The 25982-nt window shown below is 42.5% G+C and overlaps 1 protein-coding gene across 2 annotated transcripts in view; it reads right to left on the bottom strand.

The window, feature by feature from the left end:
• ADAMTSL3 (ADAMTS like 3) overlaps positions 1-25982 on the bottom strand; it is a 278004-nt gene that overhangs the window by 211147 nt on the left and 40875 nt on the right. For both annotated transcript variants that reach the window (XM_081171011.1, XM_081171012.1), the window contains exon 2: positions 19481-19600. In XM_081171011.1, the coding sequence (XP_081027137.1) occupies positions 19481-19600 (120 nt within the window). The remainder of the gene's footprint in view (positions 1-19480; positions 19601-25982) is intronic.

Genomic DNA, 25982 nt, shown 5'->3' with positions numbered 1-25982 from the left:
CCCACTTCAATCTATCTGTGTAGGTAATCTTCAGGTAGTCCCTTTCAGCTACAGGCTTTCACCTTGCAGTGAGTCATCTGGAGAGACCCGGGAATTATGTCAGAATGTTGTTTATTGATAGCTCAGCTTTTAATACCATCCTCCCGGACATTCTTATTAAAAAGCTGATGGATCTGGACCTTTCTTCTACCATCTGTGACTGGATTAAAGACTTTTTGAGGGATCAGACACAAACAGTGAGGACTGGAACTGTTACATCTACCTCCCTGAAGCTTAGCACTGGCACCCCACAGGGATGTGTGCTAAATCCCTACCTGTACTCATTGTACACATATGACTGCATATTATCTGATCCATCCAAAGTAATTATCAAGTTTGCAAATGATACTACCATAATGGGCCTAATTGCAGGCGGAGATGAAACAGTGTACAGGGGGGAGGTTCAAAAAGTATCTACATGGTGCTTAGAGAACAACTTGCACCTAACTATTAGTAAGACAAAGGAGATGGTGTTGGACTTCTGGAGGAAGAGAGGGGAACCTGCCCCGTTATATATTGGGGGGGGGCTGTGTGGAGGGAGTCTCCTCCTTTAAATTCCTGGGAGTTTACCTTAGTGAGGACCTCACTTGGAAAATCAACATAACTCAGGTGGTCAGAAAGGCCCAACAGAGACTCCATTTCCTCAGGGTCTTGCGAAAGAATAATGTTACACAACAATTGATGAACTCCTTTTACTGGTCCTTTCAAATTGGTTCAGAGTGTGGTATGCTGGCTTGACAGCCACAGACAGAAAGTCTCTACAGAGGGTGGTGAATACAGCACATGATATCATGGGCTGTCCCTTGAGTCCGCTAGATGACATCGCAAGGGTTCATTGCCTTAGGAGAGAGAGAGAAATTCTCAGGGATGACTCACACCCCAGCCAGCACCTCTTTAATCTTCTACCTCGGGCAGGAGATATAGAAGTATAATCAGCAGTACCAACAGGCTAAAAAATAGCTTCTATCCGTGGGCTGTTAGGCTGCTGAACGGAAAATAACATAGTGCAATTGACTTGTGAGGTGGTGTGTTGCTCGATAAGCACACAGAGTGGAATGATATTGAGTGTTTGGGTTTGGGGAAGGGAGGCTCATTTAATTTCATTGTACACAGGTTGTACAATGACAATAAAGGTATTATTATTATTATTATTATTATTATTATTATTATTATTACTATTACTATTACTACTACTACTACTACTACTACTAAACTGTTTTTGTGACTGTGACATTCAATTTACTCCCCAGAGGCGCTTGTCTGGTACCTTCTCTGCAATCTTTCCAGTACCAGGCAATGACTTTTACTATTTTTTATTTGAACAGGTCTTTTAACTGTTTCCAATTAGATTGTTTAAATACTGAATATAAATGGAACATGTCAGCATGCAATGCATAACTGTATCTCTTCTGGTAGACCAAGAGTAATACCTTCAAAGGGGAAAAAACAGGCATCTGAGGAGCAAACACAGTAAATAATTTCAAAGCAAGTCCTTTTTAAAAGATTATTCCCATCAAATTGAGCAGAATGATGGAGGGAGGGAAATCCCAGACATATCTTAAAGTTTTGCAGGATAAGATAAGAGGTTGGATCTACTACAAATATGACTTCACTGTCTTTCTTTTAAAGTTTCAAATCAATAAGGGATGAAATCTATATGGAAGCAAAAAAGATGAACTAGCCAAATGGGAAGGGAAGCTTCTGCAAATTATATTTTGGACACCTCAGCAGGTCTGTGTTCATAGCATATATACTGTCACTGCTGTCTTTCCCTCTGCTGTAGGCCGGCTGCTTGAATACCAAACTTATTAAACTATAACTCTGAATTCATCCACAATATATAACATTCCAGATGTCGTACCAGCTGGGAACAGACCCTTAGGCCATCTTTGCCTGATCTCTTAGTCACTTTCCAGCTTTGGCCAGGCAGCCATCCAAAAATGTGAGGGAAAGTGTTAAAAACAGATGTCAGAATTAATGGTGTCTTTTTTCTGAGTGGTAAGAAATACAGAAAACTTACACCCTACACTTAATACTTCTTCTTTAAACTATGAACTATGTTGTCAACAAAATGTTGGTTTTAAATTAAATCATAGCATGGTAAACCTAATTCATCTGTTGCTTTCCTAACAGGTTATGTGTCCATCAACTTGGATACACATTTTTGAATTAAATAAAACCACACTGGACGCTTTTGATATTTTCTGAAAACTACTACCGGGTGCTTTTGATTCGCTGAATTGTCAAAACATATATATTTTTCATGGCTACCATTTTTTTTGCGGTATCATTCTAAACTAGAAGGACTCAATATTACATCTGCTTAGCAATAATAAACTTGCCTAAGTATCTTATACTGTACTTAATGAGGGGGAAACAGATACAACGCTTCCAATCACATAAGGTGGTGAATAATCTTGTATGTCAGCTGATTCCAAGCAAAGCAGAAGCAAGACAAAGGGCTTTAATGAGATACTACTGACCACAATATGCAATCGCTGACTACACTCCCTGTGCCGCCATTGAGAGAATTTCTGTTCCTCATTCTAACGGGAAGGGAAATGCTAACAAAAAGAGTTCCTCTTACAAGGTACCATCCCCATCCTTCGTCAAGTCTTTGTTTTTCCATCTTCAAAAGGTGCATTTTAGTGGGCTTAACTGAAGTCGGGGCTTTGATGTGGGCGAACTTTGGGGGCTGCAATGCATCAACTGAGCTAAAGCAACGAAGTTTGACTAAAGATTAGCTCCAAATTAGGAACACAGAAAGCTGCCCGTATTGGGAACATAGGAAGTGGCCAAAGGTTTCCCATCGCTGAATTATTCCACTGGAATGTTGGTTCATTCTGGCGAGCCACAGCTGAAAATTAGGATGGCGGGGGGGGGGACAACCTCTTAGTATGATACTGCAGGGTGCACATATTCTCTCGAATAGGCATGGGGAAAGAGAGTAGAAAATTTAATCACATCCAAGTCCCTTTTAAAAGATGCAATGAACTCGTTAAGGTTATTTGAGCTGGGGGTAGCGGCAGGGGTGGGTGTGCTGTCCTAGTGCCCTGCTTGCGGCATTTGACTGGCTGCACTTGGTAACAGAATATTGGGCTGGATGGACTAAATCTGGGGTGGGGAACCTCAGGCCTAGGTACTGAATGAATGTGACTCTCCTGAACCTCAGGCCTAGGTACTGAATGAATGTGACTCTCCTGAACCTCAGGTCCAGGTACTGAATGAATGTGACTCTTCTGAACCTCAGGCCTAGGTACTGAATGAATGTGACTCTTCTGAACCTCAGGTCCAGGTACTGAATGAATGTGACTCTTCTGAACCTCAGGCCTAGGTACTGAATGAATGTGACTCTCCTGAACCTCAGGCCTAGGTACTGAATGAATGTGACTCTCCTGAACCTCAGGTCCAGGTACTGAATGAATGTGACTCTTCTGAACCTCAGGCCTAGGTACTGAATGAATGTGACTCTCCTGAACCTCAGGTCCAGGTACTGAATGAATGTGACTCATCTGAACCTCAGGCTTAGGTACTGAATGTCACTCTCCTGGCCTCTCTCATTGGGATTGGTCCCAGGCCACAACTGCTCCCCAGCCAAACCCAACAATGGTCCTGCTGTACGGAGGTAAGCGTTTGCATTCATTGTCCTGCCCACTTGCATCTGGTCCTGCCCACCACTGGCATGTGTCCCCCGCCACCCGAAGAGCAAGCAGCTCCTGGGCTGAAAAAGGCTCCCCAACCCTGGACTAGATGGGGGAAAGTCACAAACTGGGTGTAGGGTAGAAGTAGAGGTGAAGCCTTAGTTCCAAACATGACCCCCCCCCCAATCAACTCCCCTTCTGTTCATTTACTTTAAAGCCATAAAATCCCACCCAGGATTTAATCCTGCTCAATTCTAGGGCTGGGCGATATATCATCCCAAACCGGCTTGAAGCCCATATTGGGATATCGTTTTTGACCTGGCAATTTAACGTGAATCATGATGTGTGTTAGGGCTGAGTGATATATTGTCCAAAAACAGGTCTCATGTCTGTATCATGATATTTGTTTCATGAATTTTGACCTGGAAATATATTGCAAATCCTGATGTGTGTGCTATGCAAAAATCACAATGTGGGAAAAACCATGAAGCCAGCTAAAGCCTCTACATAGCTCTATCCTTATTTCAGACATTGTTGTGTATCAGTATATCACGACGTTTAGCTGGTGGTATATCGTGATGTTGAAAACCAGATATTGCCCAGCCCTACTCAGCTCTGTACAAGTCAATCTTCATTCAATTAATTTACCTCCAAGGACTAATTTTCCATTTGGTGTCCAAAAAGAGTGGGGGAGAAGAATCCCTATCATCTTTCTAGCCAGTAGTGGGGAAACCTATGACCTCTGGACCTCTGGACATTGCTAAACTACATTTCCCATCATCCCTGGCCATGGAGTCCAGAAACACCTGGAGGACTAAAGGTTCCCCATGCCTGGAACAAATGTTTAATAACTATTATTTAAAAAAATAAGCACGTGACAAAAATGAGAAGGTCTGCTTAATTGGGATTGATTTAACAAAGAGACCTTATAGTCGCAAGAGGCAGAAGATCAAGTCTAAATAGGGAAGAGTTCGTCCTTCATAAAACAAAAGTTTCAAATGTTTTCAATTTTCTGAAGTCCATATGGCCGCCTGTAAACACAGATTGACCTTAATGTGTGCTTGCCTGCAGCAAAGGAAAATCAAATTAGCTAGCTATAAAGGAAGAAGTGGTTTTAGCTTACTAATTTGTTGTAAGAAATCCAATACCGTATCACAAGAGCTAGCAATGGGGCCATTTACCATCGGATCCAAACTGCCCTTTAAGTAATACCCAAAGAATCTTAATCAGATTCCAAAGTTCCAAGGACTTTGATATTTTCTGGCTGTTGCACCAGTTCCTCAAGTAATTGAATCACATGCGTAATCTTAAAATTTATTCTACATTCAAGAGGTCTCTGCTACACCCTACTATTGCAACTTCTTCAATAATAATTCCATGTCATTCAGCCTTTCAAGCACTTGTGCCCCAGAATTTCACCTTAACAACTCATAAAACCTGGGACCTTAGCAAAGTCAGCCAAGAATTCCCTTACTGGTACACCAACCTGGTAGGGCCAAAGGATGTTATATTTTTTTAAAAAAACAAAACAATGTAAGTTGTGTGTCCTTGTTTCTCAATTTAATCCTTTTAGGTGGTTTCGTATGTTTTGTGGTATTTTGTGCATTGTGATTTGCCATTATTTTATTGATTATAGTTTAGCAATTCTCTACTGTAATTAAGTGTAATACTGTTTAATTATTATTTCCTGATATTCAATTTTACTGTTTACTATTATATTCTAATGGATTATTGAATATTGCTTTATTTGATACAAGCTGTTTATTTTAAAGTTATGTTTTTATCATGACTTTTTTTGTATTGAGTCAGATTGCTATTAGGTGTGTGTGATCTTTGCTGCCTATTTTGTTGTTTATTCAGCTTGTAAACTGCCTTGTGTATAGTAATACAGAAAGGTGGAAGACAAATTAAAAGTGAAATGAAATGAAATGGAACTACAAGATGACCACCCACACCAGCCTGTAAGCCTGGCTACCACAGTAGACCAGAGTACATCAAGGGGTACTTCCAGATTTCAACCAAAGCTCCTAGGTCACATTTGGTCATTGGTTACTTTTGAACAACTACAGCAGGGATGGGGAACCAGTGGCCGCCAGATGTTGTTGCACACCTGCTCTCCAGTAACAGCTGGTGAGATGGAGCAGAGCTACCCTCCCAACACAGATAGATGCCCTAGTGGAGGCAATCTGGTACCCACCCAATCTCACCGCCGACCTGACTTTCCCCAGGTCCAGGTAAGCTACAGCAACATCTGTGTCAGCAGGATGGCTCTGTCCTAACATACCAGTTGTTGCTACTGCTGCTGTCGTGCCTGGTCATTGGTCATGCTGGCTGTCACTGATGGGGAACAGGGGGGCCAGAAACACATGGAGGTTTCTCAACTCAGGACTAGAGGAATCTGCTTCTGCTGCTGACTACACAGTTATTTTTATGCATGTGCTTCGTTGTAGGGAAACCTCTAAGAGGTATACAAGGAATATTAAAGTTATCAATAAAAACAATTTAAAATATTTTAACAGATGTTCAAACTGACAGACTTATCCAAGATGGTGAAATGGACATGTTTAATTGGGGGGAAGTCATTGTGAACATTTGTTAAACATTGGAAACCTCCCAAAGGTTCATTTTTGAGTGAAAATGAAAAAATGAAATAATGATACCTGGATTTGAGGATCGAAGATAATGTTTGCTTATAGAAAGTGGCTTTGTTGGGTGTTATATTGCATTGGACAAAGTCAATATGAAGACAGATGAAGAAGCAGAAGTGCTTCACTTTCTGAATCTTATTTTTCTCTTTCTCTTTTAACCTCTTTTCTACTCTTTTTTCATTTATTTCTTTGTCTTTCTCTATTTCTCCCCTCTCCCTTTTTGTGTTTTTTATTGTATCTAGATAAAAGTCTTGGTTCGGTTTTTTTAAAGGGGAAAAGTTATTAAGTTTTGCATTTTTCTCTATAAACATTAATAAAATTAAAATAATAATAATAATATTTTTAAGATACTTAAGATAATTAATGGTAAAAGTGGTTGAAACATGTCAACATTTATGTATCTGGATAGGCTTGCCTAAATAAAAATTGTTTTAAATGGGTGCCCAAAGTAGTGCATAGATATCAACAGGCAGGAAGTTCCGAAGTTTAAGTACTAAACTTAAAAGACCCACACTAAAAGAACCACTTCTTGCACGTGCGGAATGAGTATTCCTCTCTACCAGCTCTACCAGCTCTACCTCTCTTTTAAATCAGAACCAGTGAAGGCGGTGAAGGTCCTGTGTGAGTGTCTGGAGGCGGTTGGAGGATGGATGGCGGCTAACAGATTGAGGTTGAATCCTGACAAGACAGAAGTACTGTTTTTGGGGGACAGGAGGCGGGCAGGTGTGGAGGATTCCCTGGTCCTGAATGGGGTAACTGTGCCCCTGAAGGACCAGGTGCGCAGCCTGGGAGTCATTTTGGACTCACAGCTGTCCATGGAGGCGCAGGTCAAATCTGTGTCCAGGGCAGCTGTTTACCAGCTCCATCTGGTACGTAGGCTGAGACCCTATCTGCCTGCGGACTGTCTCGCCAGAGTGGTGCATGCTCTGGTTATCTCCCGCTTGGACTACTGCAATGCACTCTACGTGGGGCTACCTTTGAAGGTGACTCGGAAACTACAACTAATCCAGAATGCGGCAGCTAGACTGGTGACTGGGAGCGGCCGCCGAGACCATATAACACCGGTCTTGAAAGACCTGCATTGGCTCCCAGTACGTTTCCGAGCACAATTCAAAGTGTTGGTGCTGACCTTTAAAGCCCTAAACGGCCTCGGTCCAGTATACCTGAAGGAGCGTCTCCACCCCCATCATTCTGCCCGGACGCTGAGGTCCAGCGCCGAGGGCCTTCTGGCGGTTCCCTCATTGCGAGAAGCAAAGCTACAGGGAACCAGGCAGAGGGCCTTCTCGGTAGTGGCGCCCGCCCTGTGGAACGCCCTTCCAGCAGATGTCAAAGTGATAAACAACTATCTGACATTCAGGAGACATCTTAAGGCAGCCCTGTTCAGGGAAGTTTTTAACGTGTGATATTTTATTGTATTTTTGGTTTTTATGGAAGCCGCCCAGAGTGGCTGGGGAGGCCCAGCCAGATGGGCGGGGTATAAATAATAAATTATTATTATTATTATTATTATTATTATTGTGTGGCGCCTGTAGCAGTGCTAGTTCCACAAATCAAGGAAGTCGTGTGAGCACATATGGAGGTAAGGCCCATTCTCGTGTCATCACCCTGGTCTGGATCTCTCATAGAAGAGGCACACGAAGAAGGGCCTCAGATGATGAACACAGAGTTTATATGGGGAGAGGCGGTCCTTGAAGTATTGCGGTCCTGAGCCGTTTAAGGCTTTATATGTCAAAACCAGCACACTGAATTTTATCCCATTTTTTAAATTCTACAACTGGATTAGAAATTGCATTTGTGCATGCTTTTATATTTTTATTGTTAAATTGCTTCAGGGTCCATCATGGGAAGCAGTTATCAAATGAAATTAATTGACTGTTTTAAAACCTAGTTTTGCCCCAATCCTGAATAAACTGGGGGAATAAAAGGGCCTCATTTTTAGGGTCTTTCTGGGAATTTCCCACAACAAATGCACAATACGTAAAAGACAGACAAAGATCCCTGAAACCATGGGTGACCAGATCCTGGAGTATGTGACAGATACATGCTTAAGAATGCCTGCCTGCCCCTCTGCATTTTATGCATTTGCTAGAGAGGAAACACTGGGGAAACCACAGCAAAATGCAATTACCAGGTGAAGTGTGAAGTGGCTTTTGGTCTGTTTTCATCTCAAGGAACATATAAGAACCCTGTCAGTTTAGATAAATGTCCTGCAAATTTAGCTGGTAAAGGGAATATACAAATCCTTTGTGTAGAAGTAAATCTTCTGATGTTTCAGTTTGTTTTGGCTCTGGAGAAAGTTCTTAATACAGTGGGGGACCTATAGACTCCATCATCACTGCACAAGGCAATCTTTTCTCTTCCCCTGCTACTAGAGTTGTGTGAATGGCCATGTGGAAGAAATTCCTAACGCTTGTTCTGAGCCCCCTAGTACCCTTCCTGTCCTAAGAGTGGAGAGTAAATTTATGGCACATGTTACACGCCATAATGAACCTTCTAATGGAGATAAACACGAAAGCTAAACGGAGTCTCATTCAATTTGTATCTGCCACAAACTGGGGCTGAAGGGAAAATACTTCTCTATGCTGCATTCTTTCACAATTCTGCTTAAATTAGTTAAGAAAACACAAGATGTCGTTGATTAATGCATAATGAGTTACTGATGGAACTAATTCATTACTAAACTGTTCTGCCTTTCCACAACTTCTCGGTATTGGTTGGACTAAACTACCAGCAGGGTCTTAGGAAAGGGACGTTAAATATTGAGAGTGACAGGCCACAGTAAGCTGAATAATGTTATGTAAGCGCTTGGTACCACGAAATGAAGAACACGAGAAGAGCAAAGGCTCATATAAGAAGTTCACAATGGGACATGAACACAATAGCCCTCCCCCACTGATGTTCTGTGATGTTTGACTGGAAATCAAAGGCATGCTGCCACTAATCCTAGAGCAGCCATTAATAACTTTATCCTTCATGAATTTGTCAAAATCTGTGAAGAAGAGGAGCAGGAGGAGGAGGAGGGGGAAGAAATTTTGATGTGTCAAGGCAAGCCACAATGAAGGAGGGAAAAGTTGCAAATGTTGTTCAGTTGAGAAGCAAAGTAAATCATATAACAAAAATGCACAAGGGATTTTTATATTCTGGAGCCCTTCAAAACTGATGCTAAATTCCTGAATGAAGGTGTATAAGATGGCCCTTATCTGAGGACAGGCTGCTGCTTCATGGCTGGTCTAGTGTCCGACCGGGCTGTTGTCAGGTGAGAGGCTGGTTAAGCCAAAACAGTTCTAGGTGTTACTCTTTGTATATGAGGTCAGTATGTAATGGCTTGGACCACTTGTGGGATCTCCTTCTCTGTAGTGCAGGCATGGCCAAACTGGGCCCTCCAGCTGTTTGGGGACTACAGTTCCCATCATCCCTGACCACTGGTCCTGTTAGCTAGGGAAGATGGGAGTTGTAGTCTCAAAACAGCTGGAGGGCCAAGTTTGGCCATGCTTGCTATAGTGGCTCCTGTTTGCGGAATGCTCTCCTTAGGGAGGTTTGCCTGACACCTTCATTATATATATATATTTAGGCAACAGGCAGAAAATGTTCCTTTTCAACCAGGCCTTTGGCTGATTAATATTCAACAGCCTTTTAAGTGTGTCTGTAGGAAGCGGGTACTGTTTTGTTGTTTTAGTTATTTACTTGTTTTTATCCTGTATTTTCTTCTGGGAACCGCACTGAGATCTTATGGTGAAGAGTGGTGTGGATGTGTGTATAATAATCCATTAAAAGGGTTGTTGGAGGAGGAAATGTTTTCAACTGACATCAAAAAGTCTGTAAAGAGGTCATCTCTCTTATATGTAGCCCAGACACCAGAAAAATATTAGGCCCTCACATTTCCTCAATTTGTATGGCATTGGGACAAACCCAGGTTAAAATCAAACTGGTCTGCTGCCATTACAACTTGCTTGAGCCTTATGTTGAGTCAGCGAAAATTTTCATCACAGGAAGAGCTTAAATGCATTCAATACTGCTTTTTTATTTATTTGTTTGTATTTCAAAATCATTTGTATACCAAGGCAGTCTGCAGATCAACAAAATTTAACAATATAATCCATATATAAGACATATAAGCCAATACAAGCAGCAAAAACTCACTACCCAGTACTGATTACCAAAGTGTACATAAGTTGCACTGCAGCTAAGTGGTTAACAGAAACCCAGCCAACTGGGAAGCCCAAAGAAAAGTTGCAAAATAACAACAACAACCCCACCTCCACTTTCGAACCGAGGCCACTCATTGTGCTTGATTTATGCCATATCTGCCTATGACATAAGATTGACTTGTAAGCACAAGCAAGAATTTCCTGGCCTCCTTCCTCCAACAGCACAGCCACAAATCAAACACACATTGCAGCTGATTAAGGAACTAATTTCTTCTGACCGTTTGTTCATATTGTTTAACTTTTTTTTATCCTGCAAAGCAGCTTATTTGTTCATTCTTTTATAACAGCTTTCAGAGACAGGAAGAACGAGCATTAATTTTTAAAAACAAAAACAAAACAAAACCCCCAAACACTACTTTGCGTTTATATTTTAGGATATGAGCCAGGTTAAAACTAGCAGACTAGCTGACCAGCAGCCTAGTGGCGGCTCAGTTGAGCATGAATATACATTGGGTCTTCTATCACTACAATCTGCTGTAAACTGCCTTGAGGATAACTTGATCAATAAGCGGGGTATACATCATTAAATAAGTATTAAAATTATTAAGACGCAACATATGGCCATAGGGACCATTTCAGCCTACAAAATGAAACATTTACACAGCAGTCTTATCTGTATTTACTTTGAAGTAACTCCCGTCATGGGATTTAGTGCTTATTGCATTTAAGTTGCAATCCTAGAGATGCCTAGGTAAAGATAAAGGGACCCCTGACCATTAAGCCCAGCCGCGGACGACTCTGGGGTTGCGGCGCTCATCTGCTTTACTGGGTGAGGGAGCCAGCATTTGTCCACAGAAAGATTCCGGGTCATGTGGCCAGCATGACTAAGCCGCTTCTGGCGAACCAGAGCACGGAAACGCTGCTTACCTTCGCGCCAGAGAAGTACCTATTTATCTACTTGCATTGGCGTGCTTTCAAACTGCTAGGTTGGCAGGAGCAGGGACTGAGCAATGGGAGCTCACCCCGTCACGGGGATTCGAACCACCAACCTTCTGATCAGCAAGACCTAGGCTCTGTGGTTTAGACCACAGCGCCACCCGCATCCCAGATGCCTTCATGGAAATAAATCCATTGAAGAAACAGGGCTTCCAAATAGGCTTGACTACGATAGGACCTATATGTGATATTGCTAAACATATTCAATTTCATCTTTTATCAAGCAACATAATGAGCCAAGTAAATTTTCAAAAAATAAAATAAAATCAGTGTGCCAATACTGTTATAGATTGGGGGTGCAATCTAGATGTCATCTTCAGGATCTCATCCAAGCCTTTGATTTTTAGATCTGCAAAAGGGAAGTATTCAGGAAAATAGTCTGTTAAAAAAAACGTAAAACCAGTCTTTTTGTTAAGTTAATGGCTCTAGCCAGGTCCATTAAGTATTTCTTTGCATGACTAATGAATGGTTTGTGTGACTAATGACTGGTTGCTCTACCAATGAGCCACAGCCCAGTTGCCTTCAGCCAACTAGCAAATATTTCGTGCCCTGCAAAGCAATGGGAACTTTTCTAATTAAAAATCGAAGGATATAGAGTTCAGGCCCACGTGCTTTTTAAAATCGCACTCTAAGCCATCAACAAGGGTTCCTTGGTGATAATTGTTCCAAATCAACATTCACAATCCTTTACACAAAAGCTTCATCTTCCCAGGCAACCATTCTGATCAGTGTTGAAAAGCATCAAGCTAACAGCGAATTCCAATGGTTTGCAAAACTCAAGCTGCGTACAGCATGCTTGTAAGTGGGGCTCTAATTCCAGTTTGTAAATAAGTCACTTGCTTGGACATCTGGGGCAGGTAATAATCTGCTCTAAGCAACTAAAGAGAAAAAGCTTCCCCTGCCACTATCATTTTCACACTATCAAGCTGCCACAAGAAAGTAACATAAATTACTTAAGCAAAGGTAGTTTTAAAAAGAAAAGAAAGTCTGTGTGATAGCAACTTCTATGGATTTATTCAACAGTTCTAGTAGGCATTGCATAGGTAAGCACATTTAATGACATCTATTTTTACAGGAGTCACCTAGAGGGGTTTTTGTGACTAATAAACCAAATAAGAAGGAAGATGGAAGTGTTTCACTGCCAAAAACCGCTTGCCTTTAAAGTAATTTCCACTAAAGTGGGTTGAGGCATACTTAAAAATGATAAACACCATGAAATTTTCTGTGGCTCCTCACCTAGTTGAGATGCTGTTTCCCTTCAAAGATTGTATCTTTATCCTCAACCGAGTAGATCTTAGCCAGGAAACAGGATGAAAGAGATGCTCTGTACAGGTCTTACCAAACATGCTCTGCACTAATGTCCTTGTTGGTGGTCTGTCATCTGGAATGATTTTATTACTTGGAAGCGGTACTTTTGAGTGTCAAGAAAACTAGAGGATATATGTTTTCCTGTTCTACTAATATTTGGAAAAAATAACTGTTTTCTTCAGGCAACCAGAGGGACAAGAGCAAAAATTAAAAGAGGATGTAGAAAAGAAATAAAAGGATTAGCTATTTTTATGGTAAAGCTCAGTTAGCATATTCGGCTGTTTGAGAGGGGACCCAAACATAAACACCCTTTCCCAAAATCATTTGGGGTAAGCGGGAAGGTATTTTGTTTCTGGCACAGAGTGTCTAAAAGTCAAAGTACTTCAACACTACAGAAGAATAACTTATGCAACAAGTGAGATATGATCTCTAACAATTCAGTCGAATTTTATTGATATGTATAATGTGCACGCACGCAAACACACAAAGCCGTGAGTGTAGGTAGACACACACGTGCTGAATATGAGATTCATGGTTAATGCAAGTTCAACAAAGAATGTACATAAATGCCAAAAACGATGCAGCCACAAAAATGTGTAAATAATGTGCACAAAAACTTATTGTGTGCATGGGGTTTTTGCACCAGATAGCAAATGGCTGAGGCTCAACCAGTAAGCTTTGCAGCTGAGTGGGAATTTAAACTCGGATCTCCTTAACTTGTTGTGTTTAATAGTATTGCACAAGGACTACACTAGACTGGTGTCTAACTGTACAGTGGTACCTTGGGTTACAAACACTTCAGGTTACAGACTCTGCTAACCCGGAAGTAGTACATTAGGTTAAGAACTTTACCTCAGGATGAGAACATAAATCGCACGGCGGTGGCCGGTGGCAGAGGGAGGCCCCATTAGCTAAAGCGGTACCTCAGATTAAGAACAGTTTTAGGTTAAGAACAGACCTCTGGAACAAATTAAGTTCGTAACCAGAGGTACCACTGTATTCCTACTATGAAACAGGCCCTACAGAGATACTGCCTTGGCAAATCACTATTACTTCCCCCACCCAGTTATTTGATAATATATGAGCGTGTAGAACTGCAAACCTTTCCATCTGCATGTAGTTCCTTAATACCTACAAGACAGCGTAAAAAAGTTTTTATACAGCCTTGCTTAAAACCAGACCAAAGGAGTGCATAATGAACTATGAGAGGAGAACATGAATCCATATGCAACACTGCTACAACAGAACAGAGCACAAGTTGTTCCTATTAATATTTTACTTGTCTCCCATTTCACACTAACAGTAAGTCTTTTAGGGTAGCAAATGCTTTCTGAAAGGTGTGGAAGTAGTGGCATTATTCTAAACAGGTTACATACCAACTCAGGAATGGAAGTCCAGGTTACATTATGTAGAAGCCTTCCCCTTTTCTTAAGCAAAATTGCCATCTTGAAAAAATTATTTAAAATTATAAAATAAAAGAAGTGAATGTTGAGTTGCAGAAATGGCAATATTGAAATGAGAGCGAGGAGGAAACTGCGCAGAAAAGGATAGTTTGCAAAGTCCCTTTTCTGTGAAACTGGGAATGGGACGAGCAATAGCTGACTCACTCAAATGCTGGCTTTGCAAATAATGTATTTTATGGCTCTGATTTCGCCCCAGACTGAAAATGAAAGAAATCTTTTTTCAACACCTTCACAGGCATTATTGTCCAATGGATCGTGCTCTTTATCTCCTTTCAGCACTGACATATGCTTTGCGGTTTCCAAAGCATGTTTGATTAAATTGGGCTTTATTGCCTCCTCATCCAAATATCTCTCCGTTCAGTTAAACTCTCTTGATCAAAAAGCAACCACTTTTCCTTTTAACAAGACTGTCATAAACGTGGCCCGTATTGCAGCTGCGTTTTACTGCTTGATATATTATTACTTTCCCAGGTGTCTAGAACAGGGTACATGTCATCTGAATCAGAAACCCCTAGGGTAAACCCAAGCGAGAAGTACTTTGCTTTTATAACACAACAGCATCTCCAAAAGCATGAGCAGAAGTTCCAACATGCTCAAAGATTCTAAGTGCTCCCTTTCTCCCCAACTGCTATTAATAATAATTAATAAGAAGTAGGTCGCATTTACCCTTATGGATTACTGCTTCTGTCTCCCTCCTGGATTCAAGGCATGGGTGATCCCAGCTGATCAGGTGTCATGGAAAGAACAGGGTAATGTCATGGTACCATGCTGCCAATCAGATTTGGCTACAGAATGACATCACTGCAGGCACACTACCGTAGTTAACTGAGTGTAAGGGCAATGTATTCACACGAGAAATACCAGCCAGTCACTCACTATTGTAAAGTGGATGACATCACCACATTATGTGGAGAAGCAGATTTGGCTACTTGATGGCATCACTAAAAGCAAATATGCGTGGGGTAAATCAGCCTCAGATAACCAAAATGCTTAACTCTAATTAATGCATGAAGGGGCTAAGAGCACAGAGGAAGCTGTCCTGCCAAGTTTAGCTAGGTCACACTCCCTCACCTTGGAAGTAAGGGTTACCAAACTCATTTTTCTTCTTTTCTTCCCTTTTTACCACGTGAACCCAACCAGGAAGGATGTCTAGGCTGCCTGCTCCAAGCTCAGACCACGCAGTTTAAGCAGTCTTTATGTTTCTATACAAATAATTTGTAAACATTTACCAATTTTAAAACTAAGTCTTTTCTTGCAGCTGTATGGAAAAGCAAATGAATCTTACGTTTGAAGAGTTTGTAATCAAACCATTTTTAACTACCGAAAGTGCGGTCTCTTTCTATTCTAACAAAGTGGGGAGCTTTGTAAGCGACTTAGAGGGGGCTATTTTGAAGGTCTAATGGCTTTATTTTGATGCATATTTCATGATTTTAAATCTCTGCTGGGGTTCTCTCACCAAAGAGTACTTGCCCAAATGCTGGATCTTGGCATCCATGGAATTCTCCTTTTATTCTTTAAATACCAACAAAATACAAAATGCCCTGATTAGAAACTGGACACCCTTGTTCCTGCCCTAGCTAGCAATCCAATACCATATAACCACCCTCTCAACACCACATACCGTATTTTTACATGTACAGTGGTACCTCGGGTTAAGTACTTAATTCGTTCCGGAGGTCCGTTCTTAACCTGAAGCACCACTTTAGCTAATGGGGCCTCCTTCTGCAGCCGCGCCGCCGAAGCACGATTTCTGTTCTCATCCTGAAGCAAAGTTCTGAACCTGAGGTAATATTTCTGGGTTAGTGGAGTCTCTAACCTGAAGCATATGTAACCTGAAGCGTATGTAACCGGAGGTACCACTGTATAACACAACCCCATGTATAAGACGATCCCTATTTTTGGGAGCCCTCAACAGTTGTTGAGCTTCTTTTGTAAGTTCGCTAAGCTGTTGAGCAGCTTTTCGACGATCCCCCACTCTGGCTGACGGAACTGGTGCCGTAATACACCGCACACTGGCACTCACCAAATACTCTTCCTAAGATGGGAAGAGCAGGTAAGCAGCTTCCTCTCCAACATTTCCCTGCTACGGCTGCAGCACCAGCCCTCGCTTACTTAGCATATTAACCAGTGCATAAGACGGCCCACAATTTATCACTCAAAAAATCAGAAAAAGGTTGTCTTATACACAGAAAAATACGGTAAGGTGTGAAGAGTGGTCTCCCAACAACAGAATTTCCAGAAGCCAAGATGCTCTGTGATCAGAAATGGTGCTGGGTGTGAGAGACAAACCCTCCTCTTTCACATTGTTCTATAAATCTCTGCATTATTCAGATTGCACTAGCAATGTACCCATGAATGCAGTTCTGATTGTTTTGATGTGGAGTTCAATGGGATTCTGGGACACATTGTGTTATGAGTAAATTTCCACAGCAGGCCACACACTTCCTAGGTTTACTTTAGATCGTCTGCCAAGATTAACAGGGTCCCTTTCATGTTGCTTTCTTTGCCATTATATCTATTCCACATTTAGTGTAATGTATCTATGGCTTCTGGAGTACGCACTGCTGTTTTAATTATAAGAAACATGGTTTGTTATTTTCCAGACTCCCTGCTTCATCCATTACTACCCTCTCTTTACAATTTAACTTTTTTAACGTTCGACTTCAACAAGCTCAACATAAACAAAAACTGTGAACGTGTAAAATGAAAATCTGTTCATTTCGTATATAAATTTATCCAGTAAAAATGAACAATTCTCTGTTAAGGAAACCACATTTAGTCAAAATGCTACATAAAAAACAGGACACAAGAATTAGCTTACCATCTGCTATGGGCTGCACCTTGTGGAAGGTGTTTCAAGAAATTCCTTTTCAGAAAAGGCAATTGGCTTTTTAAACCAGGCATTAATACAGCTCCTTGCTACACATACTTCATTTTTTTAAATAGATTTTTTATTAAAAATTTAAACAAAACATATTATCTTAAAACATATCATCCTTAATTCCCCCCCCCATTTTCCCCCTTCCCATAAAACAACCCCCCTCCCCACCCCACCCCAACTTCCCTCAGTTCCGATCTCTGGTTTCTCTATAAAATGCTATTCTCTGCATGTTACAGATTTGTATAGATCCTTAATTTGTCTAGCTGTTTGTTATCAATAAAAAGTTTGTGACTGTTTATTCAAAACCTGCTAAGGAGTCCAATTCACTTTGTTGCGTCTTTAAGTACTTTGTAAAAGGTTCCCATTCATCTTTAAAGTCACAGTTATCCTTGTTCCGTAGTTTATGTGTCAATTTTGCCAATTCTGAATAGTCCATCAGCTTCTCTTGCCATACTTCTTTTGTCAGAGTTTCCTCAGTCTTCCATCCTTGTGCTATTAAGACTCTCGCCGCCATTGTCGAATACATGAAGATGTTTTTCAGCTTCTTTGGCAGGTCTTTCCCTACAAGCTACACATACTTCAAATTGCATTATGAACGCAATCAGATTTCACCTTCCCAGGATGCTAAACAGGCAAGTGCCGGAAAAGTTGAATGATCTATGACAAGGTTGTCTTGGTACCAAGGGTGGGGAAATCCAAAGAGTACCGCCTCTGAGCAAAGTACAATTCAGAAGATGCTCTAGGGCTCAAGCCACATGGCTGTGTGTTAGAGGTATCAGTTGGTTGCTAGAGAGCAATCAGGCAATATGCTTCAATAGTCTGTTTTAAAGGTTTCTTATTGGTGATAAAAACCGTTAGAATGCAGAGCGCCACTATTCCGTGTCTTGCTCATTCACTGGCAGAATCTGAGAGTGGGCGGTCCTTAAACCTTCCCCAGCAGAGTAGTTTCTTGACGCCCAGTCTGCGCCTCCCCTCTCTGCGCGGAAACCTACTGCGCAAGGAAGGCGTGGGTAACGGGGGACCTCTCTCCTCCCTGCTTTGCTCAGGCAAGGTGTCCTGGCACCGCCTCGCCTCCTCCGAGCCCTGAAGCTCCTCTCCACTGGAGGCGTGGCTTCCTTCCTCTGCTGAGGAGGTGCTGCTTCCCACGATCTTTGGGGGCTCTCTGTAATCCACCCAGCTTCTCTCCTCTCGCCCCTGAGCCAATGGCAGTTCCCTGACACTGTGCTTCTTGCACTCATTTCAAGAGAACTTGAACTAGTCAATGTCATAATAGCTTTTGCACATGTAATTGTGTCCCAAACCTGCCAGCTGAGACGATCTCGTTAGGTGGTAGGACTACCTCTGACTATGATGCAATTTCCCCTTCTATAGTTGTCTATTAGAGAGCCAGTGTGGTGTAGTGGTTAAGAGCGGTAGTCACGTAATCTGGGAAACCGGGTTCGCTTCTCCGCTCCTCCACATGCAGCTGCTGGGTGACCTTGGGCCAGTCACACTTCTGTGAAGTCTCTCAGCCCCACTCACCTCACAGAGTGTTTGTTGTGGGGGAGGAAGGGAAAGGAGAATGTTAGCCGCTTTGAGACTCCTGAAGGGGAGTGAAAGGCGGGATATCAAATCCAAACTCTTCTTCTTCTTCTTCTTCTATTAAACTGTTGTGCAATATTATGGCCAAACCTTAGTTAGACACGACACTACACTAGCTTTGGTTCCAAAATCCAATTTGTTTGCTGACAGGCAGGAAGAGTATCATAGCACATGAGGGAAGGAGGAACATGCATACAAATGGCACATTTAGGAGCACTAAACCATGGTTTGGCACTATTCCTGACCCAATTCTACATACCTTTTTGCGTCTCCTGCTTTCCCCTGTGTCTTTTCTATTAGCAAAGCTATTTGTACAAATACGTTTCTATATATATTTTGCATTATAACATCTTTGTTTTGCATTAGATTTATAACTTTTGGCTTTTGCAATGTTGCTCTTGGTGCCATTTTTATTTTATTTTTATTTCGTCAAAGAATGAAGCCCACAAGTAAAACTAAATACTGCATTTTTTCTGTGTATAAGACTATATTCCCCCCCCCCAAATTTTTTAAAGTTTAAAATTGGGGGTTGTCTTATGCACGGAATGTTGCAATTATTTATTTCTTATTTTGGGGCTCAAAAAACAGGGGTCATCTTATACATGGGGGCGCCTTATACACGGAAAATACGGTAATATTAAAACTGCTGTTTGTCCCTTTATAAATACTGCACCAGACATTAAGATAACAGGCCTGCTTTGAGAGCACACATGCCCCATTGTTCCCTTGGAAAGATTAAAAAGAACTCCGTAATTTTCATATTCAGCAGACAAACCTGATCGTCGTAGCGGTAGGTGAGGAACTGTTCTCCTGTGGTGTCTTCCAAGAAGCTTCCTTGTGGTGATAATGCAAACTCAGGCAAGAAGTATGCACCTTGGGACTGTTCTGCTCTCGTCTGTAAAAGATTAGATGAGATCGTATTACGGCTGCTGAAAAAGGAAAGCCCAACACATTCAGAAGCATGAGTACCCATCTGAAAGACCTGCTATGGCGTGTGACCAAGGGGGAGGCTCTGCAGCAGGGGCAGCTGCCCACTGGGGCTGATGGGGTGAAGAACAAGGCAGGGCAGCTTACAATAGGTGAAGCTGGGGAAAGGTGGGGCCAGAGGTCGTGGTAGACTAAAGGTAAAGGGACCCCTGACCATTAGGTCCAGTCGTGGCCAACTCTGGGGTTGTGGCACTCATCTCACTTTATTGGCCGAGGGAGCCGGTGTACAGCTTCCGGGTCATGTGGCCAGCATGACTAAGCCACTTCTGGCAAACCAGAGCACCGCACAGAAACGGCGTTTACCTTCCCGCCAGAGCGGTACCTATTTATCTACTTGCACTTTGACGTGCTTTTGAACTGCCAGGTTGGCAGGAGCAGGGACCGAGCAACGGGAGTTCACCCCGTCGTGAGGATTCGAACCGCTGACCTTCTGATCGGCAACTCCTAGGCTCTGTGGTTTAACCCACAGCGTCACCCGCATCCCTCGCGGTAGACTAGAGCACACTTAATTCAGAGACACACACTTGGCACGCAGAGAAAGGCGTACATGGAGCATAAGTGGTGGTGGAGAGAGAAAGAGCAAGGCTAGATGCTGGGAGGAAGAGGGAGGTGACGGGAGAGAAATAGCAAGGAGGGAGGAGGAAATGGTCAAAGATTTAGTTGTGGCTCAATGGGTCAGTGCGCCTGGTGGTGGTTCAAAGGTTGGGGGTTCGAGCCCACCCAGGGACGGCTGTGGGCAGGATTCCTGCATTGCAGGGGGTTGGACTAGATGACCCCTGGGGTTCCTTCCAACTCTACAATTCTATTATTGGGATTGGAAAAAGCCATGCTAAGGGCTGGGACAGAGCAAAAACAGAGAGCATGAAGGGCGGAAAGGGGAAGAGCAAGAGAGGTAAAGAATTTTCTGTGTTCTACTGTGATTAAAGGAACCCTTTTCTTCCCATGCGATCAGGATAAATGCTCAACAAATAGGTCTTCTGGAAAATCCCAGGTCTGCAACTTGGCACAGTGATCCCGGGGTGAAAAATAGGAGTTGTATTCTCCTATTACAAAGCCTGTGGGAATACTTGAATAAATCCTAATATTAGCCCTTACATGAATGCTTCCTGAGAGAAGCGTTGGCTTCCAAGCTTGCAACACTAGGGTAAGTAAGTACTGTACAATACTGTCAATAAAAGTATAAATATATGAAGGAAATGATTTAGGAACAAATGATGCAATTTTTAATGATTTGCATAATGCTGCTGTTACGCTATGCAGGCACAGTCCTGATCAAGACCACAGCATGGGTGAGGGGAGGAAGAAATGTAAACATTTGTCCTCTACATGGTTCTGATCCAGATTAAACCCTCCCTCACACTGCGGTCTTATTCCAGATTTCACCCCACCCGCACCAGCTGCAATAAATCTACCACACGTCACAGCAAATAACTGTATAGCATTGTAACCCAATATGAGATTGAGACAATTAATAAATTGCTTGCATCCTCTCTATCATTAACCCACATTTAAAATATTCGAGACATTATAGACTATTACAGATTTATTACAAACTATGCTAGTGCTTTAAAGCAGAGAAGCAGAACACTATAAATGATAAAAGAATGTCACTGACATCAAGTTGAGAAAAGTTATCCATCGCTGGGCAAAACAGCAGCCTATGGATGCAAACAACCCTGATCCCATTGAAGCCAATGTGGCAGAACTCCCATTTGTTTTAATAGCTCTGGATTGCACTCAGTTACAGCAATCTGAACTCAGTCCAGAAGTATGGAAAATTTCAACCCAAGAGGTTAACTGTTAGAATGGAAAGAGTTTTGCAATCTTTACTGGCCTGGATATTAAGCACCCAATAAAATATGGGAAGAGAGAGCAAAAATTAAATTTTATAGCAGCAGCAGCCTACTAAACACTACTGAGGGTGAAATATCGTTTGGAGCAAGTGCAAAAGCATAGCATTCAACAAACATTTGCAAAGAGCAGCCTTTCTAACCTGTTATCCTCCAGATGTCGTTGGACTAAAGCTCCCATCAGCCTTCGCCAGCAAGGGGTGATGGGAGTTGTAGTCCAACAATATCCAGAGGATACCAAGGCAGGAACACTTATTTTATCCCTTTCTTTCTTTCTGATTCGTAGTACAGTGGTACCTTGATTTAAGAACAGTTTAGTTTATGAACAACTTGGATTAAGGACGCTGCAAACACGGAAGTTGGTGTTTTGGTTTATGAACTCTGCCTTGGAATAAGAACATGTTTCGCTTCCTGTTGAGTGTGTTCCATTTGTAAATTGAGTCCCCCGCTGCTGTGGGAAAGCATGCCTTGGTTTAAAAATGCTTTGGTTTAAGAACGGACTTCCAGAATGGATTAAGTTTGTAAACCAAGGTACCACTGTATATTTTTCTCTTTGCAGAATTTTCAGGATTCTTTACAAGGGTTTGAAATTGTGATGGATGCTGTCCTTGACATATCCTTGTCAGTAGGCAATAACCATTTATTATATTTTTCATCTGATGGCACAGCACCAATTAGACAGCAGTCAATTCAACACAGAGATGGCAAACTAAGATACTTCTAGGTCCATAAAACAAAACAAAACAATTATATGACATGCCAATGCTGCTACTTTAGAACTCATGTATCTGAAGATGTTTCAGCCAGTTGACGGTACTTCTAAGGCAGATGGAACATACTGCTTAAGTTTACTCATTTCTGCACCATGCTTCAATATAGGCTGAAACAGATGACAGAACTACTGAATTGTGTTCTTAGTACAAACTTCCACAGAGCACCTGATAGTATGAGAAAACAGAAAAAAGATGGGCATTGATACAGACACTGGGAATTAGGGAATAGAGAAGGTTAGAAGGAAAGAAGACAAATAGCAGTGTTGAAAGACAAAACCGCAATGAAGCAACCAGTAGAGTTCCTTGAGGAGCAATCCTGGAGCCCTTCTTATACTTTGGTAGCGACCTAAGGAGTGGAAACAGGGATCTACACATAAAATTTACTAATGTGGAATCACAATGGAGTCATATACTGCCAGATCCAACTGTGAAGGATGGGCTGCAATAAAGAGAAACAAATTGAAGTGGAAATAAGGAGGTCACACTCTAGGGGTAGAACAGAATTTAGGTTTTTGGACAAGTGAGCTAGGGAGGCTTGCAGAATCAGATGCAGAGTGACTGGGCCCACAAGTCGTCCCCCCATCCCACCCCACAACTAATCAACTGCAGTTCCCAACCTTTTTTGTACCACCGCCCCTGGGGTTACATAAACTCCTCCCCGGTGCCCCCTACCCTATAAATAGCATTATTCAGAATGGTGGTTTGCACAAACCACTAAGGAAGAAAATAACGCAATAAAAATTCAAGAGAGTGCACATTTATTCAGAACACATTTTAAACAATTAATCAATTCGACAAAATTGATGAACTTGATCCACTGATACTAGCTTTTCAAGTTGTTTACACTTCCAGCAGCCCCCCCCCAATGTTCACCCCTTGCTTCTTTGCACCCCCCCCCCTAGGTAATCCCACCTAGGGGAGCTACCACCCACTTTAGGAACCACTGATCTATATACAGGCATTCCCCCACTTAGGCAGAGGTCACGTTCTGGGCATCTGCACATGTAAGTGAAATTTCGTAAAGTGGGGAGCACGCCACTTGAACAAGGAAGGTGCAGGATGAGGAGGGAGAGGGAGAGGCAGAGGGAGGGAGGGAGGGAGGGAGGGAGGGAGGGAGAGAGAGAGAGAGAGAGAGAGACTCAAGTCCACTGCTAGGGCTGCTGCCCCAAGCCTTCCCTCCAGTCTCTCCTGGGCAGCAGCCCCAAGCGACTTCCGGGCAGCAGTTGTTCACTTCTTTGAGTTCCTCCTCCCATCTCTGATTTGTCCCAGCAGCTCTTGTTGCCCTCAGCCTCCCCAATCGGCTCAGCTCCTCACACTCTCTCCCCACAACCCCTCTTCTCTTCCGCGCCCCAACCCGATGTTGTTAGGAGATGGATTTGCGCCTCTCCCACTGGCCTGGGGCCGTGCAGCTAGTAGCGCACTGGGTCGCCTATCCTCCAGGGTGTCAGGAGCTGCTTTAGGACCCAGCGGCACAGCAGACAGATGCCGATCCCATATGTTTCGGTCCCTTCCCCCTGCCTATCTCTATCGACATAAGACAATATCACTTAGGAAACTATCTTCAAAACAAACAATAAATGTCCATAAAAATGGCAAAAGTAGTTTCTTTCCAAAATAGGTTTTATCATACTTAAACAACTGCAAATGCAGTAAATAAAGAGTGCACTTTTAAATATATCAGTGGCTCAGTGCTCATTTCTTCCCTTTCCAAATTAGATGTTATCTTGAACAATTGCAAATGCAATAATAAAGAGTCCACCTGTGATATACCAGTGGTTCAGTGCTCGGACGTCGTTCCAGTAATCAGACTTTTCGTCGCAAAAGAGCGTAGTCATCGAGCTTTGCAGTAAATAATATACAAGAGAAGACAGTATGTAAGCAACTTAAAGCAGGGGTATACCTGTCCCCATCTGCATGTTTCCATCCGGAGGAGCATAGAAAGAGGATGATGTCCTTCATTTTGTTAATGGGTGTGTGGGTGTACACACGCCCCACAGTGCCAGGAGTGGGGATCTGAGGCACAGGTAGGAGCAGCCAATCAATATTTATTTCCCTGTGCCACATGTATATGTGCTCGTGCATGGGGGGGCTGTACAATGGTACCTCGGGTTAAGAACTTAATTCATTCCGGAGGTCCGTTTTTAACCTGAAACACTTCTTAACCTGATGTACCACTTTAGCTAAGGGGCCTCCCGCTGCTGCCGCGCCGCTGCCACGCGATTTCTGTTCTCATCCTGAAGCAAAGTTCTTAACCTGAGGTACTATTTCTGGGTTAGTGGAGTCTGTAACCTGAAGCATCTGTAACCTGAGGTACCACTGTACTGGGGAAATGTCTGGCCTCAGCTGCTTCCTTATAACATAGACCCACTGCACGCTTTTAATAATAAAAAATAAGTCTACCAAGTTGGTACCTGCAAAGCCCTGCCCACTCCCCACAAAGGATTTGTGGGTACACTGCAGAGCAGTATAAAAACAGCAAGACTTTGGGAAAGGCAGCTGGAGGTGGGATCCAAAAGTAGCAGAATTATTTCTTCGGCTGTTCTGTGTTCAGCACTTACTAAGCCCATCCCCAGGCCAGGGGAGGACATTTTGAACCCAGCGGCTTGTGGGAGATCCAAGGCTCAAAGCCTCGCTCAGCCGTGATGAAGCCAGTAGGGCTCAACCCTTAAGTGGCTTTGCTTACTCCACCCACAGAGTTCTGCTTGGCTGCACTACTCACCAACCCCGAATGACCCAGGAGCTTTATATAAGGCCTCAGCTGCAGGCATGAGGCTGCCTGTTCATTGCAGCAGCAATTCTCCGCTTGAGTAAATGCTGAATGCTGGATATCTGCCTTGTTTATTGCCTTGAGATCCTGGCTCTATTCCTCATGCCTCATTCTTGCTATTTCCCCTTAGGTCTCACTCCCATCCAAGTCACTCCTACTTCAGGGTTTGACTACAATTATGAGCCCGGCTCCTAGGCTTCTCGTATAAGCAGAGTGTGGGCGTACACTGCCTACGGGGATTTTGATGGCCAAGACTCTCCCCAAAGAAGCAAAGGCCTTTATAAAACTGGTCCAGCTATCTTGACTTTCATATATATATATATATATATATATATATATATATATATATATATATGCACTTCCTCATATCAATGTGATTGGTGGAAAAGACCCTGATTGTGAGAGTCCGTGATAACTTCAGCACGTGCAAGTTGCAAGCAGGAGTCCGCAACCCTGTCCTAATTAATTCTCAAATCCAGTATCACATCTAATGTAAGCAGCACCATCGGTTCAGCCAATAACCCCCCGCTGGGAATAAACGAGTATCAACAGACAAGCTTTAATTAAAATAACATCAGTGGCTGCATTTCCAGAGAAGTCCAAGTGCAACCCCTTTCCAGCAGGGCAAGGGCACACTGCTAATAGACTCTGTTATAATTAGCTGAAAGAGAATTCCTTTTTGCATTTTCTTTCAAAATCACCCTCCCCCCAAAAAAAAATTGTATTTATTTTACAAAGATTGTAATTCAGCAACCATCAGGTTAAAAAATATCCATGGAATATCATTGCTGGTCAAGGCTTTCCAAACCACTGAAAGATGGTTGCAAACCACTGAAACACTATTGTCCAGCAGTGATAGGAAGGTGGTATAATAGGTATGTTTGCTGTTTAGATGGCAAG

The sequence above is a fragment of the Podarcis bocagei genome, assembly GCF_964188305.1.
Source record: "Podarcis bocagei genome assembly, chromosome: 14".
Classification (NCBI taxonomy): Eukaryota; Metazoa; Chordata; class Lepidosauria; order Squamata; family Lacertidae; genus Podarcis; species Podarcis bocagei.
This window is presented reverse-complemented; position numbering and strand designations above follow the sequence as displayed.